At 33.8% G+C, this 14650-nt stretch overlaps 1 protein-coding gene across 10 annotated transcripts in view; it reads right to left on the reverse strand.

Annotated features, from left to right (window-relative positions):
- Positions 1–14650, reverse strand: part of LOC111056051 (protein numb) — a 232212-nt gene that overhangs the window by 39481 nt on the left and 178081 nt on the right. Inside the window, exon 1 of one of the 10 annotated variants that reach the window (XM_039428339.1) lies at positions 9281–9392. The exons of the other annotated variants lie outside the window; for them this stretch is intronic. Coding sequence (XP_039284273.1) covers positions 9281–9328 — 48 coding nt within the window. The 5' untranslated portion in view covers positions 9329–9392. Of the gene's footprint in view, positions 1–9280; positions 9393–14650 lie in introns of those variants that run through there. 10 annotated transcript variants of the gene reach the window in all.

Genomic DNA, 14650 nt, shown 5'->3' on the forward strand with positions numbered 1-14650 from the left:
CGTGATGATGCGTCAAACATAATTTTCCTACATAATTTCCCGTACGTGTATGAGCCAGCTCTTTCCATTATTATAGTAAAGATGATGGATAGATGGATGATTTATCAGTATCTTTGAATGAGAATAACTTTTGAACGGTTTGAGAAATCGGTGCGGTTTTCACCGTTCATTTTCTCTTGAAATTCTGTACCGAAATCATGTATCATATGACCAACGTTAGTTTTCTGTCTTCTAACTTTGTCTACCTTCCAATTTCAAAAAGGAAGTTGAATTCAAAATGGCGGAACAAAATTTTGAGGCGACAGAAAATCAGTTATTTTTATTCGAATAGGATTCCCAATCATACCTATCATCTAATGTTCCTTTTAAAAGAAATGTTCAGCTGCTTCTATACAACAACTGGAAGCATGACAAATTGAGAACTTGACGTAATGAAATCTTGAAGAACTGGAAATAGGCATATAGCCTAACCATCCTCGATTGATTAAGAATCTATATGCAATATTTCAAATTAATCAGTTGAGTAGTTCCGACGTGATGATGCGTCAAACATAATTAAATTCCCTATTCCTTACGTTTATAAGCCAGTTCTTTCCTTTATTATAGTATAGATAACTGAAGAAGACATAATACTTGGAAACCTCACAGAATCAAATTGATTTTTTTCAATACATCAATAAATTTTAGTGTCGATTAGATCCTCCTCAATTTGAATCAGGCAGCCTTTTGTTTTCCCAATTCCAAACAAAATACCTAAAATATTTGTTTCACTGCGAATTTGTGTCTGATAGTACATTATAACTGAAGAATATAAATCATTACTCATTTTATTGTGATCTATTCATGTTCTTCTTATGAAATTCAATGATACAGCATGAAGACTATGACCATTTCATTTGTACTGGTGGCAAAATTTTACATTATAAATAATTATTTTTGATAAAATCCAAGTTCAATTGTAATGAAAACAAATTCCTTCAAAAAATAATTGATAATAATACGTTTCCAGGGAAAATTCATTTACGGTAGCATGAATGAAATTTGAATATTAATTCTGAAAAATCTAGAAGGAAAATTGAAATTTGGGCTTCCAGGTGCACGAGATTGATATTTTTAGAATCTATGTGCAAAATTTGGAGATCTAAATCTTTCCTGTTTTTCCGGTATGCAATCCACAAGTTGACATGTTTTGATGCGAACAAACGAACAAACAAACACAACCCTACTCTCTCTTATTATATAGAAAACACGTCGATTAAACTACATGAAAATAATTGTTTTTATATTACCTCAAATTTCATGTACTAGAAAAAACAGTTAATGGAGATACGTTTAAGACACATGTTACGTTGAGTGCAGTTGAAAAACTCCTAAACAGTGTTCTTGCCATGTAAAAGTGCATGGGGTGTAGTACATGTATTTTTTTAGCTAACTAGTAGATAAGTTTGGGAGAGAGCCAGCAGCAGGAGAGTTGAGATGCGGTGGGAGCACTTCTCTCAGTTTGCAGTTTGTTATCGATTTGGAACCACGGTCAAGGCCACCTGAATCGCAGCTTGAACTCTTGTCCTTCCTTTTCAAGCATCTCCTCACCCAAAGGACAAAAGGACCTGCGCATATCTTCAAAAGTTCCACATCAAAATCTATATAAGAAGTGTTTCATATCAATTGTGGTATTTAGTGTAAGATGGAAAGATGATAAAAATGTATTTTCAAGTCCAGGAAATCAATGAAACAAAACAGTGGGAACATCACATTCAAGTTTTAGAGAAAAAGCTAGTATTTTTTGTGATTAGAAGGAATGTATCCGTTTCTCATCATTAAAAGTTGGATTTGAGCTTCATTCAAAGGTATATGAGTAAGAAAGCTTACACGATTTTTTGGCGTACCGTATATTAGGAGTCCTTATTGAGGTATATCTTGATACAATTTTATATGCTATCATTTTTGAACAGGTATCTACTAATATGTATGTTCGAAAATGATCACACTTGTAAATCTCATCCTAGTGATCAAGTCTAAACACATTTTTATAATGGAGAGCGCCTCTGCTGCGTGTTACTACATTGAAGTAAATATTGCACTGAATAAAACTTCATCTTAAAATACACAATTCAAAAATTTGTATTCAAATATGCAAAATGAGTATCAAGTGTTTCTTATTAACTGTATTTTTTTCAAAATGTTGGTATTCTTAGTAAATTTAAGATTTCATATGATCTATTCTCCAAAGTTCAAGGAAATATACATTTAAAACGAAATATTATTACTTCTATGCTGGAATATCACACGAGGCTGACATCTTACGTATTCGGTATCTATCTTGGGACAGCTCAAAATTAATATTCTTTTCAGGGGTTTTCTGAAAAATATGTGCTACACTTGATTGACTGACGGAGACAAATTTTTGACTAGATCCACTATCAAGAAGTCAGTGGCCTAGAACTATTATTATTCTCGGTGCACATGTTGACAGAATATACTGACTGGGCAACACTCCAGAAATTCCACACATGTGGAGAATGGTAGGGTACCTTTTCAGGGCTCCGTGAACTTGTAGTGCACAAGTCCGAAGAAAATTGAAAAAAATTGACAATAAACTACGAATTTTGTGTCGGCAGAATATCGAAAAATTAAATTTTGTACAAGCACCATTTTTTACACGCATTTGAAGTCTCGGTCAAGGTCATTTTCCAATACTAATTTCCCTATGCTGGAAGTGTGAACTTGTAGTGCACTTGTCAGAAAAAAATTGACAATAAACTAAGAATTTTGTGTCATCTGAAAATGCAAAAATTGAATTTTGTACAAGCACCGTTTTCAAGAAAAAAAATTTCAAAGTTCAATACTAGTTAGAGGACTCCTCATGAGAATTCTTGAAAATCCACCACAAAAGTCAAGTGCATCACATTTCTCCTGTTATTATGGACTGAATGCATTGTTTAACATATATAGAATCACTCCTGATCATGAATGAATTTTGTACAAGCACAGTTTTCACGAAAAAAAATGTCAAAGTTCAATACTAGTTGATGAACTCCTCTTGAGAATTCTTGGAAATCCACCACAAAAGTCAAGTGCATCGCATTTCTCCTGTTATTATGGACTGAATGCATTGTTTAACATAATATAGAGAATCATTCCTGATCATGAATGAATGTTCAAAGTATCATTTTATTGAGAGTTTCTGATTTGTATGTGTCTTGTTTGATTTTTAAATTTCAATTGAGAGTTATCCCCTCAATTTAGATGCAATAATCTAGATAAGCACTCTACATAAGCATGGCCGCCACGTGCAGGAAGCAGACTTTCAAGTCAAAGTTTTATGATTCCAATAGATTGATATCTGTTTATCAGTGTCAGTTGCACAAATCCGGTTGAAATCAAACCTTGATTAGTTCCACTTAGTGATGTGAAATTCCCGGGAATTCAAGATCGAGGAAATATTCCCAGGGAATTTAAGGGAAATATTCCCAGGGAATTTAAGGGAAATATTCCAAAAATCATAAATTCCCGGGAATTTATGGGAACTTAAGGAAATTTATTATTTCTATCACAAAAAATGACTGAAACAGACGTTTTTTGTTACACAAGGTCTCAATTACTTGTTATACAACTGATTCATGGAAGAAATATAAGGATGAATAACTTATAAATTGTAGTAGGTTCAAAGAAAACAGTCATTTGAAGTTCATAGACTAAAAGGAGAAATGATCACTTAATACATCATTCAATTGCACCACTATTATCATGCTACTCTCATGTCTTACAATTTGAATAAGATTTTTTTACTCACTAATAAATGCATGTGAATTAGTTAAACAAAGTCAACAAAGTATTGAGTGTAATTCAACTTTCATTGCATGATTTTATTAAATTTATCCGCACAAAAATAATTGACCCCCTAAATAAATATTGGAGTAGAATATAAATCCATGAATGAGAAATTATGAAATTCAGCAAAATAGGCTAAACTTAAACAAGGAGCATACTCGAGTTTAATTCAATATTAAAAAGAAAATAATTCTCACAACCTTTCAAGAGTCATTGAGGCTCACTTAACTTGTAATAAGATACTAGTCCAGGCAACGAATGTTCAAAAAGATATAGAGGTAAAAGTTTCGAACCCAAGTTTTGACCTCGCAGTCCTTTTAAGGATAGTGAGGAGGTAATCATATAAAAAGTCCTCATTCCTACCACACTCAATACTAAAACTGCTATAAAAAATTATGGAAAGCATAAAATGATGAAATAATACATTAAATTGAAGAGAATTGGATGCTTTACAACTCACTATCTTTTAAATACTCCTATAGTCCAGTCAATGAAAGATTATAGGGGGGAAATTACAGAACACAATTTTTAACCCCTTAGCTCTTCTTTTAAGGATATTAAGGGAGTAATCATATTAAAAGTCCTCACTCCTACACCCTGTGTCAAAAAATTACATTTTTCTACAACTGCGCGTAAAAAAAGAATTTACATACTCAATTCTCCTCGTAAAACAGCTTATTTCTGAGGAGAATCTACTTTTTCGCTCGCTAACCATCCGCGCATGCGCAGTAAGTTTTCTTTACGCTCGCAAATAATTCACTCATGCGCAGAAGAGTTTCTTTACGCTCGCCAATCAGCTGATGGTAAGCAGCTCCCCAGAAGGTCAGATCTTAATGTAAAAAGTCGGTAATTGTGAATCCGCCGATAAAAGTAATTTAACAGGTTTTGGCAGTTGTAGAAAAAAATTTATATGTAATTCGCGCGTAATGCTTCTTTATTGCTCTTGCAAAATTATCACGCTCCGCTTCGCGTCGCGTGATAACTGTTTTGCGCGAGCGATAAAGTCGCGCATTACGCTCTTACTACATAAATAGCTATTTTGCGATGCATTGTTGTTGAGTAATAAGCCAAAAGTGCAAAAAATTTGAAGAATAACTGTCTTTTCAAAGATTTTACACTTTTAAAGAATATCTCAAAAACTAAAAAAGATCACAAAACTCTACTGTACAAAACTTGTAGGAAATTTATCCAGCTTAATTTTTACTCAGCCATGTCGCTGGAATGCATTGTTACCCAGTTACATGCGTGTCAGCCATAAATGGAAAAATGCAACTTTTAAACTACCCTCATCCCTTAAGCTCAAGGAGTAGGGATGAGTACTTTTGATATGTTTACCTTCTAACTAGTTCAAACAAAGCTGCGATGTCAAATATTGTGTTCCAAACATTTCCTCCCAATTTCCCCTGACAATATTGATCTATTGTTTGTGAACTGAAGATTTCACACTCGAAACTATAACGGCTGCAACAATCGTTGGGAGATACGTAAAATAATGAGACCATAGATGAAATTGAAGAGAATATAATGCTCTATGAGCCCATGATTAGCACGGATTTTTTCAATGAATAGTTAAAAAGTTATAAGGCCAAAAAGGTGAAAAAAATGGAGCCGGAAGGGTTTTTCTTCAAAATGTGATACCTTAGAGAGCTCATACCTAGAAAACTATGAGAGAAATGGAAACATGTTGGAAATGAAACTTGTAGGATAATTTGTGAGCTTTCAAAAACAGGATAGAATAGCTTTCACAAATAGGATATTATATAAACTTCATTATTATGATTGTGTTCGACAAAAATTTCCGAAAGGCGCATATTGTTAGAGATATGTGCAAAAAACAAAATATGGCACTTCCAAACCACCCCCACCACCTTAGCACAGGGTTGTTATGTTTACCCCCTTACTACCCTTGAAAGAGCTACAAGGTCAAAAATTGTGTTCCAACATTTTCCCTCTATAATCTTCCATTGACTGGACTGTACGAGTATTTAAAAGACAGTGAGTGAGTGAGCAAAAACAGGCTCAAAGAATGATGATTTATTGATTATGTCAATGTAAAATGTGGCTGAGCTTGATCAATATCAAATAGAATGTTGATTTATTGATTATGTTGATGTAAAATATGAGTGGGATTGATAAATTTCAATCATTTTTAAAACAATTTTATAATTTCCCTTAAATTCCCAAAATTTCTTGGCCTCGGAAATATTCCCGGAAATATTGCCAAATCATAAGTTCCTTCCTACTGGGAATATTCCCGATCCACATCACTAGTTCCACGAGAACCAATCAGAGAAGCCGTCTTTTCAAAAATGTCTTCTCTTATTGGTTCTTGTGAAATTAATCATGATTAAAATTCAACCGGCTTTTGTGCAACTGGGCCTTGGAAATGTATCCCATATGGGTAAGTTGATAGTATCCGGATGGAAATACAGTGCTTTGAAAAATGTTGCCAGTTAAAGGTTTTCAAGAGCAGGGTGCATATTCTTATAAGTAAGATCATGAACTATCTTGATAGAAATATTGACAATTTTGCTAGGTCTCTCAACTGCTTCATTGTCCAAACTTTTGAAGGGTAAAAGTACTCTAATGGTCAGGATGTATCAATGATACTCTTCCACAAAATACAGGGAATCCATGAATGAGGATGAATAAGTTTACCAAACACTGTTTTTCAAATTGAAAAATTTATTTCACATGTTGTACATCAATTCAAAAATGAATTGGCTACAACAATACCTCTTCATGATAGTAATAGTTATCAGCAATCCCATAACAATATGGCGAAATATTCAAATGTATGAAAGATATGTATTTATATGGCAAAGTCCTCTAACTAGAATTGAACTTTGACATTTTTTTCGTGAAAACTGTGCTTGTACAAAATTCATTCATGATCAGGAATGATTCTATATATGTTAAACAATGCATTCAGTCCATAATAACAGGAGAAATGCGATGCACTTGACTTTTGTGGTTGATTATTCAAGAATTCCCAAAAGGAGTTCATCAACTAGTATGAAAGAATTTTTTTTTATTGAACTTTGACATTTTTTTCGTGAAAACTGTGCTTGTACAAAGTTCTTTCCAGATCAGAAATCATGCTATATTGAAGAATGCATTCAATCTAAAATAACATGAGAAATACGATACACTTGACTAGTGTGGGTGATTATTCAAAAATTCCCTAGATGACTTCTATCATCAATATTAAACTTTAAAATTGTTTCGTGAATAGTGTGCTTGTACAAAATTCATCCGTGGTTTTGATGATTTGATAGATTATGTTTTCGACTTGGATACAGTATTTTATTCATTCAAAGTAATATAAACGGTTTTATCACGCCTGCATATTGCCTGCACGAGCGGTGGCGTAGCTGGCAGGTAGCCAGCATAGGGACTTCAAAAGCGTCTAAAAAATAAAAACCGGTGCTTGTACAAAATTCAATTTTTGCATATTCAGATGACAAAATTCGTAGTTTATTGTCAATTTTTTCAGATTTTTTCTGACATTTGCACTACAAATTCACACTTACAGCATAGGGAAATAATCAATGATATGTATGACCTTGACTCCATCTTCAAAAACGTCTAAAAAATAAAAAACGGTGCTTGTACGGTGCTTGTAGCTTATTGTCAATTTTTTCAATTTTTTTCGGGCTTGTTCACTAGAAGTTCACGGAGCCCCTTTTCAGAGTATGTGATCTCCAAGATGCACATTAACTTTCAAACTGAACAATATCCGATTGACAGGTATTACATTAGAGACAAGAGACAAAAATAATCCCTTCTAACTCACTCAATTGTTTTTTCACAAATTTCAGGCCTTATTTTCTAAATGGGCACAGTGATCAACTGTAAAGGGCGGAACATTTTTAGGAGCACAAATTCAGTCTAAGAACAGAAAATGGTTACAGTTGTTCCTTATTGCGTGGTCGAAGTATAATTTTTTTTCATTGTTTCTCGGGCATTACAACAAAATATGACCTAAATACAAAGTAGTTTTGAACAAGAAACGAATTAGAACATACTCCAATAGGCCTAGGAAAAAAGGGCGTAATTTGTGAAAGTTTGCCTAACCAGGATGCCCCATTCACAGTAGACCGGGCCTTGACATGCTTGTCTCAAATTTATTCTAATCACTGATTTCTATCTGTGAGAGTGTGGAGCGTGAATCGCTGTGGAACTCTGAATACGAAATAACTACTGAAGATTTCATGAGGAAGAGAAGACCTTACTTCAATAAAAATAATGCAAATATTATAAATAAATTTCATAAGCCGACAAAAAGTCATATCTAATAAACACATCACATTTGTGGAGCAAAATACATTAGAATAGGATAGTAGGTGAACGATAACCGAAGTTTCCCTGATCGATAAAGAGCAGGGCACAAAGTTTGAGTCAAAGAAGTTTGATTTTTGAGATTGTAACTGTTTCTTGAGAGCTCAATCGTCATGAATAAATAAATAAGTAGATGATTCCTTATATCCACAACAATTTAGGCAGAAGGCTCCCTAACACTAGACGGAGGTAGAATAAGGAGATATTAATAACATAAATTGAATGAAGTCTTGTGTGTGAGTGCAATTTTCCACCTAAACTTGGTCCTGATGTTCAATAATTAGGATGTAATACCCTCTACCTATATCATCCTAATTATTGAACATCAGGAGCAAGTTTAGATGGAATTATTCGCTCAGTTGGAGCCAAATCAAGATGAATGATGAATAGTATAGATTGAAGAAGAGTTGAAAATCTGCACTCGAACCAGCTCTACTAAAAGAACAGAGTCATCTCCACAGTAATCAATCTGGAACACCCGCACCAGCAGCAGCCTGTATTTTTTATTCCACAGAGTACAACTGCGAGAAATTGAAGTTATACATCACACTGGTTTTGCATCAAAGCAGAGGAATCGACTTCCCAAGGGACATAGCAAGAGCAAGAGCAAGAGCAAGTGGTGCCTCTTTTTGCAGGAAACAACTCAGAGAGCAAAGTGGCCAACTTCAAACACCAAAGTCACGAGATTCGACATTCAGAGCGGATACTTGCACCAACGGCACACACAGAAAAGCTATTTTGCGAATAAGTCAAATATGAAAATATGTTGCTCGAAATGGTTTTGCTTTGTGAACAACTGAAGAAAAACGACAAGAAGTTCACTTTTTGAAGTTTCATAATTTATCACAACTTGACTACGAATCATCGAATCTAGTACTTGAGATCAGGGTCGAAATAATTGATCGAACACTCATTAACACTAGATTTCAAGCGAAAATATTGCTCTTTTAATAAAGATGAATGGTAAATATAATTTAGATAACGTAAGCCTAATGACGTGAAATACAGAAATGATAGGCCTATACCGTAAGAAATATTGAGGGGATTCGCTATGTTCAAAGAATCGCTATCATAAGGAATGGAATTTAACACTTCCGTTGGTACTTACCGGTACCTTTCGTTTTGAAAATAACAAGAAAAATTTCCCATATGTCATATTCCTCTTCAATAGGAGCGAACCGACTAAATTTTACCTTTCACATTGGATATCGGTCTTGATTTTCTTTGCATACACACCTGTGAACAAAGACAAAATGAAAGGTTAATGAAGTTCATAAGAGAACTCAATAATATTATAAAATGCAATATGAAAATACAGAAAATCACTAGTACATTTAATATTTCACATAAAACACTCTTTGAAGATTTCAAAATCTTCTTTCTAGTGGCCCTGAAGTACTTCATTTAATATAAAAATTTTGGACTCAATATCGAAACTCTTCTTAATTACTGTGCATCTCTAGATTTGAAACTGATAGAATAGATTATAATAAGACTAATAGACTATAGAATAGAGTGTAGAGTAGAATGTTAGGTGGAATAATAAAACAAATATGAGTCTTATATATAGAGTTTTGCAGTGAAGCTGAACCAATAGGTCAATACGAGAACGAAGTATAGTGTTCTACTAAATGTTTTACAGGAATGGATCTAAAATGGAAATAGTTTATGTTTATCGAAACGTTCAGGTATGCTGCATGACTGTGGAGTACATTATATCAAAGTAAACAAACGAATTCATTTACAGAATAGTTTAGCGAAAATACTTTGTACTAACCAACAAATAAATTGCTCAACTTCAGGTTCTAGAGCTTCAGAGTACCCTTGTAAAGGCTGCTATTTTCACTCAGATCAGACTGTAGAAAGTAATTTACTTTTGATATGATGCTTCTCAGAATATTGAGATCGTTGATAGATAGAGGTCTTTTTAAATAGAGAAGAACATTGACAATATTGGGAAATAAATAATCAAATACGCATATAGTTTTTCTCTTCACTTCATCTATACTTATTTTTCACTATTTAAACTTAATCCCTGATTGAATCACATTCATCTTATGCTTTTCTTCAGCTTATTGCATGAAAAATATGTTGTTTTCCTTGCTATTTCAGCACTAACACACAAGTATTTTATCCGGTATGGAATGAGTATTATTCAAAACATATATCACATATTTCTTGTTCACTTGAAGCCTATTCCGTACAGGCCTATACACCCGCATAGAGCATGGGGGTGAAGGTTTCGCATAGGGCATGACAGGTGAAGAAAAGTTGTATGTGAAAGCAGCATACATATTAAAATTACACAATTATAAATTATTAGCTCTTGGAGTTGAACATTCCGGATGATAGATAACGGTTCATAATTATTATGTGAATTAGTTTTCTCCCGAATACCTGTGAATATCAAAATTGAAAAAATGTCAATGAAAAAAGCGTTCATGGCAAGTACAAAATAACACAAATACTGGTCATAAACTGTAATAATTATATTATTAAGGTTTTATGATAACCAAAAGAAAATAATTCATGACTTTATGTTCTTATCTGAGGTATTTTAATGGCTTCGAAATACGAATGCCAGAAGGGGAAGTTAGCCCAGTCAACGAAGTGTTATAGAGGGAGAAGTTTGGAAGACAATTTTTGACCCCGCAGTTTTGTTAAGGGTAGTGAGGAGGTAAACATATCAAAAGTCCCCACCACTACCTCCTGTTCTAAGGGGGTGGGGGTGGTTCAAAGGTGCCATTTTTCGGTTTCTCGCATATAACTCGGAAATTATACATTTTACAGAAATAACAATTCTACAAGATATTAAAGCTTACATAATTTCCTACAATATTGACTTTTTCCTACAATAACAACTTTTTCTATATCTCTTTCACTTTTCGAAATATCCGCTCTAAAAGATGTGACATTTTGGATAAAAACACATTTTCCTTCAATGTTTTGCTATTTTTGCTCTTATAACTTTTTGAATATCGATGGGAAAAATCCATGCTGATCATGAGCTTATAGAGCATCAAATTCTCTTCAATTTAATGTACAATTTCATAAGTTTACGCACATCCCCACGACTGTTGCAGCAGCTTCAGTGTTGAGTGTGACATCTTCAGTTATGCAAAAATAGACCAATTGACAAAGGAATTTGGAGAGAAAGTTTTGAACACAATTTTTGACTTCGCAGCTTTGGGACCAGTTAGGGGGTGAACATATCAGAAGTCCCCATCCCAACCCCTTGTGCTAAAGGGATGAGGGTGGTTTAAAAGTTGCATTTTTCAATGTATTGCTTACACGCTCATATCTTGAGGAAAATGCGTTCTACCAACATGAATAACTATTCAGAAATGAAGCTTGATAAATTCTCTGCAATATTTGTTCCGTGGTGATTTGTTATATCTCCAACAGTTTTCGAGATATACGCTCTTAAAGGTGTAAAATTGTTAAAATAACAGCTTTTAATCCTATTTTTTGATGTTTCAGGGCCTACAACTCTCCAATACTTCATCGTAAAAATGAATGCTCACCGTAGATTTGTAGAACTGTTTTCTCTTTAATTTGATGTATTATTTCACTACTTTATGTTTTCCTTCTATTGTTATAGCAGATTCAATGCGGGGGTGAAATTTCAATATTGTAACAATAGATCACTTGACAATGACATTTGAGTTTGGAGCATCTAGTTCACAATTTTTAACTTTGTAGCTTAATGAATACTAGTTGGGAGGTAAACATAGAAAAAAATACGCATCTCTAGCCCGTCTATTGAAGGTGTGGAACTGCTAAGTTTACACTTGTTGCAGAGTTGAAAATTTCACCCCCCACATTGAATCTGCTATAACAATAGAAGGAACACATTAAGTAGTTAAATAATATATCAAATTGAAGAGAAAACAAAGTTCTACAAATCTACGGTGAGCATTCATTTTTACGATGAAGTGTTGGAGAGTTGTAGGCCCTGAAACATCAAAAAATGGATGGGGACTTTTGATATGTCCAACTGGTCCCAACAAAGCTGCGAAGTCAAAAATTGTGTTCAAAACATTCTCTCCAAATTCCTTTGTCAATTGGTCTATTTTTGCATAACTGAAGATCTCACACTTAATACTGAAGCTGCTGCAACGGTCGTGGAGATGTGCGTAAACTTGTCAAATTATACATCAAATTGAAGAGAATTTGATGCTCTATTCATTATCAGCATGGATTTTTCCCATCGATATTCAAAAAGTTATAAGAGCAAAAATAGCAGAAAATTGAAGGAAAATGTGTTTTTATCAAAAATATCAGATCTTTCAGAGCGGATATCTCGAAAAGTGAAAGAGATATAGAAAAAGTTGTTAAATCAATATTGTAGGAAATTATGTAAGCTTTAATATCTTGTAGAATAGTTATGTCTGTAAAATGTATAATTTTCGAGTTATATGCGAGAAACCGAAAAATGGTACCTTTGAACTACCCCCACCCACTTATCACAGGGGACAGGGGTGGGCACTTTTGCTATGATTACATCCTCACTACCCTCAACCAACGATCTATATATATATATATATATATATATATATATATATATAGTATAGTAAATATATAGTAACTATATATACTTAGTATATTACAGATCGTTGCCCTCAACAGAACTGCGGGGTCGAAAATTGTCTTCCAAACTTTTCCCTCTTTACCCTTTTTGAGCATTCATTGCCTGGACTAAGTAGTTTTTAACTGTGATAGGAATCAATGTAGAAAAGTTTAAAAAGTAATAATGAGCTGATGCGCCAATACCAATCAACACAATTTACGTTACAACTCTACTTTCAGTCTCAAACGTAATAGAAAGAATTTTTCAATAAATTCGTCCTATATGGCAGTCCAGTATTAATGAAGGGATTGGATGCGAATAGACAGCCTGAACTTGATACAAAAGTTCTGGATTGATAGACTACATTCTCACTCTGAAAAGAGGAAAATGGGTTTGCAGAGTTTTTTAGTTTGAACGATAGGAACGATTCTGTTACGCCAGAACAAAGTACTTGAGTGTCACTGGAGCACATACACTACAGAAACGCTAGACATTTTTTAGTACATCGATGGATCGAGTCCAAATGAACTCTTTTGCACTGATGGTTGAGTTTTTCAATCAGTAGCCATTGAAATTGACAAAGCAGCATCACTATACATTTTTGCAGCTTCTCTAAAATGGCTATTTCATTGTTGATATTAATTTTGTTCCAATGAAACGGGCAAAAAGTTGAATTTCAGAAAACTCGTATGTAAGAGTATTAACATTCAAAATGTCCAGTATTATCACAATTTCTTATGATAGAATTTGAAGTGGAGGTTAATAAGTACAACTTCATCTTGTGGAGTTGACATGTTATTGAACTCAGAAAATTAATGTAGCTTCAAGTAGTTTGAAAAGATCATTTCTGAGATCACCATCACAATAATACTAATTGTAGAAGTTGGTTGACATTGTAAAAGGAAAGTAGATCAAGCAACCCCTGTTCAATTCATACTGAGTATTGCAGCAATGGAACAATAGCCAGTTTTCTATGCTTTCACTCTAGTAGTGTAGGAATTGGGAAGAGTCAACACACAGTAATGTAGCGTTAATAATGCCCTTATGCAATGATCCACCCCTCACGGAGTGGACCGGCATGTGACGTAATAATTTCACAACACACTCACAATATAAACGTGGGAACTTATTGGGGTCACACTTAACGCCCTTCGTCAATACAAACCACCATATATTATAGTCTCCTCCTTCCTGTGCACTAAAGTAGCTGAATTCTTTTCTCATGCCGGTCATAAAGTGGGAGGAAGTACTTAAAGCTCTCAGTACAGTATTTTAACCTTTTAAAACTATCCATCATTTAACGCTTCAATTGGAATCTATTTTCAGATATTTGAGTATGATAAGTTCGATACTTGTGGTAAGATATTTCATAAGTTCCCATTACGATTTATTATTTTCATAGAATCGGACATCTTAAAATGTAATAACTTTCTCGGATAGAATAATAACACTTTATTTCTTCGAAACATGAATGTTTAGTACCAGGTGACAAGATAGCTCAAGTCAGATACATGGGATAAGTAAATTAATATGAGAGAATGATTGTTAAGTTTTCTTAATATTTGTAATGTTGTTAAATTGGTAATTGATTAGTGAAATGATGAAATTGTTTTATTTTCATAAGATAATGTATGATATAAGTCATAGAATCAGATAATTAGGCAAAAAAGATTGTGGAATTCAATTTACTATTTTTAATCACTTTCAATACTACTTTGGTTCATTCAAAATCCAAGGCACTTGGAAAAATTTATAAAAGACCAAAGTTGGATGTATCAGTTGAATGTAGTTCAATGGCTTGAAGCTTGGTCTATAAATGATAGGCCAACTCATGAGCTTGATGCCCACAATCCCTCCTCACAATCTACCCTAATCATTCTCTTTCATTCTCTCAGTTAAACGAAGTGA

The sequence above is a fragment of the Nilaparvata lugens genome, chromosome 5 (assembly GCF_014356525.2).
Source record: "Nilaparvata lugens isolate BPH chromosome 5, ASM1435652v1, whole genome shotgun sequence".
NCBI classification, from domain to species: Eukaryota; Metazoa; Arthropoda; class Insecta; order Hemiptera; family Delphacidae; genus Nilaparvata; species Nilaparvata lugens.